General features: G+C 40.3%; 1 protein-coding gene across 1 annotated transcript in view; it reads left to right on the top strand.

Moving 5' to 3' along the window:
* The window catches only part of Top6bl (TOP6B like initiator of meiotic double strand breaks), an 87043-nt gene continuing 81043 nt past the window's right edge, over positions 1-6000 (top strand). Inside the window, exons 1-2 of the mRNA NM_001426986.1 lie at positions 1-159; positions 2368-2506. Of these exons, the coding sequence (NP_001413915.1) occupies positions 130-159; positions 2368-2506 (169 nt within the window). The 5' untranslated portion in view covers positions 1-129. The remainder of the gene's footprint in view (positions 160-2367; positions 2507-6000) is intronic.

Genomic DNA, 6000 nt, shown 5'->3' with positions numbered 1-6000 from the left:
GGGGCGAGCGCACGGTCGGGCGGGAAGGGACTGCCGGGCCGTGGGCGCTCTTCACCGTCGAAGCCCTAGCTGAGGAGGAGGTTGTGACCAACTGGCAAACCTGAGAGCTGCAGCCGCTCTCCTTACGGAATGGAGAGGACGGCTTTGGCTGTCTGCGAGGTGATTCTGGGAAGGGAGAGAAAGACACTTCTGAGAAGAGGGCGTTGAGAGGAGACCCTCAAAGTTTGGGCGGAGGGATCTGGCAATCCCTGAGGTGGAGGAGAAAATGCCTCCCGCGAATGGCTAGAAAAAAAAATTCCGCTTTCTTTGGGACTGTGGGAAGGGCATGAGGCCTGATGTATGAGGTGCAGGACCACCATCCCCCTCGTGGGTCCTTTGTGAGGAACTGGTGTGTTCCCGGCTTTGCCTTTATGTACACTAACACCACCACCTGAAGCTGAGAACCTGAAGGGTCACCAACTATGGTGTTTGCCAAATCTGAGGTGATTCTGAAAGGGGGCTCAGAGGTCAGCCAACTTGATTCTTAGCGTTTTCTACCCACCTATGATGAGAGGGGACTTGGAAAGGTGAGAAGGAAATGTGTAATCATGGAATGGATCAGGGAGTCTGATGGTAGGCAAGGAAGCACCAATCCAGAGGATAAGGTGTGATATGACCTCGGGGCAGCCACTGTGAGGTGCGGAAGGTTGAATCCAAGGGCTCATAGTACATACATACATACATACATACATACATACATACATACATACGTAGATACATACAAACATACATATTTCTATACATGTGGACAGGGAACTGTTTAGTTCTGGAAGATGGCATTGAGTGAACACCTGGTGCCAGCTAGCAACATGTGTTCACTCCATTGTTGAACTTGGCAGACATTACCTAATGGGACACTTAACTCCAGGCCTTCTAAAGAACACTGCATAGATGAATACAGAATCATAGATTCTGAGATAACTTAAATTATTCCTGGTCCTTGGTGTCTTTGTCATCGTCAAAGGAAGTTGGGGGATTAGATTTTTATAAGACGACAGAACCTGGGATGGAACTCAGGGCTCTGACTCACCTGCCAGTCAATATTCTTTTCTCAGCTGCTATCAGTACACATAAAGGCACTGGAAAAATCTGAACAGAGAGCACAGGAAATAAAAAGATAATGTGAAGGAAGATGTTAGATTGGAGAAGTGTCTGGAAACCATCTTCATAATCTCTGGTATTGGGATCTTAGTTCCCAGGTTTTTTTTATTCAGAGCTCCCTGCCTTTGAAAAAAAGGGGGCGGGTGTGTTAGCTGAGAGATTTTTTGTTTTGTTGCCCTTGCAGAGGCCCAAAGTTTGATTTCCAGCACCCTGGTGGCAATTTGCCATCTGACCTCCATGGGTGTGGTATGTCAGTATATGTATGTAATATATGTATATGCTGACAAAACACTCAGACACATACAAGTAGGTCTTTTAGGCTAGTATGGTAGCTCATGCCTTTAATCCCAGCATTTAGGAGGCAGTGGCAGGTGGATCTGTGAGTTTGAGACCAGCTTGGTCTACAAAGCAAACAGAAAGTTGTGAGGTGCCTTGTGGGTGCTAGGAACTGAACTCCAGTCTTCTGCAAGAACAGCCTAGTGCTCTTAACCTTAGAGCCATTTCTCCAGCCCCTTTCCAGCATTCTCAAAGAACATAGCTAAGTATTTATCTTATTTTGACCTTCAAAAATGTTGACTTAATAACAAAGATAATTCATAACTAGATGCCACTTTTTCCTTAGTTGGCTTTTATTTGGGCAAGAAAATAAAAACAACCGCTGTTCAGTTTTTTTTTAATTTTTTTTTCTTTTTTTTGGAGCTGGGGACCGAACCCAGGGCCTTGCGCTTGCTAGGCAAGAGCTCTACCACTGAGCTAAATCCCCAACCCCAATCTTTCTTTTCCAGCTGAGCTTACCCAGCAACTTATTTTCTTAATTTCCCATCTTGATGTGCATTGTATTGAAATATACTGTCTACTTATGCATTTTTTGTGTTTAGATCTGAGCAAATGTAAATCTGTCATTTCATAAGCAGGAGTACATTGTTTGTTTGTTTGTTTATTTATTTATTTATTTATTTATTTATTTATTTATTTAATGTATAAGCACACCATAGCTGTCTTCAGACACACCAGAAGAAAGTATCAGAGCTCATTACAGATGGTTGTGAGCCACCATGTGGTTGCTGGGATTTGAACTCAGGACCTCAGGAAGAGCAGTTGGTGCTCTTAACCGCTGAGCCATCTCTTCAGCCCCTTGTTTTATAATAGAATTTTAACTGTACCATCCAAATATGTTAGGACCATGATTTTGAAGACTATATTTTATTTGAATTGTGCTCTTTTCAGATTTTAAGATATTTAATAATTCACTGGAAGTGTGAAGCAGGAATACCAAAGGGAGCATTGCTAGATGGGCAGCTAGCGATTTCCATAGAAGCATTGCCTTCTAAGCACCTACCAGATTCTCTACGTTGTATAATAACTAGTAAGTAAATTATCTGCTTTGTTTTGTTATGCTGCATATCATAGTTTGTATAAAAATTTCAATTTGTCACAGCCTCATTTCTAGTGTACTTATGAAGCGAAATTACTTTTTTTTTTTTTTGGTTCTTTTTTTTGGAGCTGGGGACCGAACCCAGGGCCTTGTGCTTCCTAGGTAAGTGCTCTACCACTGAGCTAAATCCCCAGCCCCGCGAAATTACTTTTAATAGGTTTTCAGTAATAGATTTGTGAGTGTGCAGTATAGGGGAGGTAAATAGGATATTCTTATTGTGAGAATAGATAGCTTTCTTTAAAATTGCTCAAAAACGGTTTTACTTTTGCTTTTAATTTTATCTTTTTCACAACAAAATTATATTGATTTTACCTTTTCTTCATGTTTAGACTTTGGCAATTGCAAAAAAAAGGCAAAAATAAAGGGGGGGTAAAAAGAAAAGAAATGATGAATTGTGTATATCCATTCTTACCCAGAAACCCAATTTCATGGGCATTTTGAGCATAATGGACCTCTTCAGCCTGCCTGGCATAAACGGCATTTGCATTTGTAGATCTTCATGTGGTCACGTTGTAATCTAGCAAGGAAAAAGGTCACACACACACACACACACACACACACACACACAGGATATAGTGTATCATTATAGAAACATTTGGAGAGCAAGACTTTGTAGTTATATGACTCCTCGAAATAAGTATTAACATTCAGTATATATTCTAGGTTTTTCTGTGTATGTGTATACAGTTATTGGCTTTTTAAAGAAATAGTGGCACATACCTTTAACCCCAGCATTTGTGAGGTAGAGACTCCTCTCTTAAGTTCTAGGCTAGCCTGGTCTATAGAGTGAGTTCTAAGACAGCCAGTCCTTTGCAGAGAAACCCTGTCTCAAAACAATTTAAAGGAGAAGAAGAAGAAAAAAAAACCAGAATTGGTATATTATAGTCTCATGTGCTTTTTAGTAAAAGTGGTCAGTGTTTGTGTTAGCATGTAGAGTTCTACTTCATTAACTTTTTGAAACAAACTTTCTTTGTTTTGATAGTGGGATAGTTCAGGCCAGGCATGGTGGGTCACAACACTTGGGAGGCTGAGGAAGGAGGACTGCTTTGAATTTGAGGTCAGCCTAGCATACATAATGAGGCTGAGAGTGCCCGTATCCAGAACTTACCAAGATGCCGGATGAGTATGGTGAACTGCTTATAATTTGAGCCTTGGAAGGCAGAGACGAGGGGTGCCAGGAGCAAACTGGTTAGTGAGGCTAGCAATATGAGTGAGCTCTGGGTTCAAAAGACCCTACCTCAGAATGAAACGGAAGAGCAATTGAGGAAGATTCCTAATATCAGTCTTGGTCCCTCACACACATGCACACACACATACATATACACATACTCACATACACACATACTGAAATATCATATACACATGAAAAGAAAGGAAAGATAAGGTAGAGAAACAATTAAAGAAGAAATGCAAAGTCAACAGCTGGCCTCCACACAAATCCATGTGCATAATTTCTTGAAAACACACCCAGGTAGATGGTGGTAGGGGACCACTCTCATAGAGGCAGGGGGAGGGAGGAAGGGATAGGGGGATTCCAGAGGGGAAATCAGAAAGAGGATAACATTTGAAATGTAAGTAAAGAAAATATCCGGGGCTGGGGATTTAGCTCAGTGGTAGAGCGCTTACCTAGGAAGCGCAAGGCCCTGGGTTCGGTCCCCAGCTCCGAAAAAAAGAACCAAAAAAAAAAAAAAAAAAAAAAAAAAAAAAAAAGAAAAGAAAAGAAAAGAAAATATCCAATAAAAAAAGAAATTTCGCCTCAATAAAATGCTATTGGCAAAAAATAAGTAAATAAATAAAACAAAACCCACACCTAGATGTACAGGATACACAGACACCCCAAAAGGGCTATATGAGGGCCCGTGCCCCTGACTAATTTATCCTAATATTAATAGGAAAATTTATAATTTTAATTTTAAATTAAAATTTATAAATTTAAAAATTATAATTAAAATTATAATATTAATATTTTAACCATATTCATTGATTGGGTTTTTTTCTTTCTTTTTTTTTTTTTTTCTGGAGCTGGGGACCGAACCCAGGGCCTTGTGCTTGCTAGGCAAGCGCTCTACCACTGAGCTAAATCCCCAACCTCTCATTGATTGCTTTTAATTACCTGTTTCTAAACTTACTTGTAACATATTATCTTTTTCATTAAAAAATGTGTCTTTTTAATTTTGATTGTTTCTGTGTGTGGTGATGTACACGTGAATGGCCATGTAAGGGAGGCTAGAGGTGTTGGAACCTTCTGGAGCTCGAATTATAGAAGTTGGGAACTGCCTACGTGGGTTCTGGGGACTGAACTCTGCTTCTTCATAAGAGCCTTTATTTGCCGAGCCGTCTCTCACCCCTTACATTTTTTAAAAGGCACCATTATTACTGGCTTTTGTTTGCTTGTTTGTTTTTTGAGACAGGGTTTTCCTATGTAGCCTTGGCTGTGCTGTAACTCACTCTGCAGACCACACTGGCATTGAATGCAGAGATCTACCTACCCCTGTCTCTTGGGTGCTGGGATCAAAGGCATGCATCACTACCACCTAGCTGTTATTACTGGCTTTGAAAGAAAGAGTCTTGTCTAGTCCAGGGTGGCTTCTGACTGAACATATAGCCAAGGGTGACCCTAAACTGGGCTCCTCTTCTGTGCTGCTTGAGATCCACAATAGTTGTTCGTACTAAGCATTCTACTAACTAAGCTACAACATCAATCTCTCTTTTTGATTTTCTAAGCTAGGGTGTCACTGTGTAGCCCAGATTGTCCTTGTTACCTTAGCCCTCTGAGTGAGAGATATGGGCATAACCACCCTGGCCTCCATCATGGTCTAAGTTTGGTACTTTCTGTATCTGATACAGAACTCTTTATTTTGGGGTCTCCTCTCCACCATTAATCATAGTGCGTCTTCATTTATTTTCCTCTCATGTTGGATTTTGTTTTCTGAGTCCCAATTTCTTTATTTCTTGGCTTACTCACTGTTGTGATGGCTGTTAGGTTTTAGCAGCTTCCTGACAAAGACAGTTTGGAAGGTAAATTTCTTGAGATTTCTAAAAATGTCTTCATTCCATACCTGTTTAACTCAGCTGTTGCTATTGGAAATTCTGAAGTCTTTATAATTATCCTGTACATGACCTATTTTTCTTTTTCTCCCTGTAAGCTTATATAATACTTTTTAAAACCTTTGTTTTATTAGATATAATAGATAATTTTGAAATTTCAGTGGCGTTAACACATGAAATGTTTGTTTTTATTTTACCACCAGAGGGGTGTGTGTGTGTGTGTGTGTGTGTGTGTGTGTGTGTGTGTGTGTGTGTGTGTGTGTGTGTGTATGGATTTTTTATTTTAATGAACAATACAAGATATTTAAGTCTTGTGGCTTCATGTTTCCCTAAACCCTCTAATATCTACCCATTCAGTTAAGGATAGGGAAAGAGAA

The sequence above is a fragment of the Rattus norvegicus genome, chromosome 1, assembly GCF_036323735.1.
Source record: "Rattus norvegicus strain BN/NHsdMcwi chromosome 1, GRCr8, whole genome shotgun sequence".
Taxonomy (NCBI): domain Eukaryota; kingdom Metazoa; phylum Chordata; class Mammalia; order Rodentia; family Muridae; genus Rattus; species Rattus norvegicus.
Note: the sequence above shows the minus strand (reverse complement) of the source record. Positions and strands in the feature narration are given on the sequence as shown.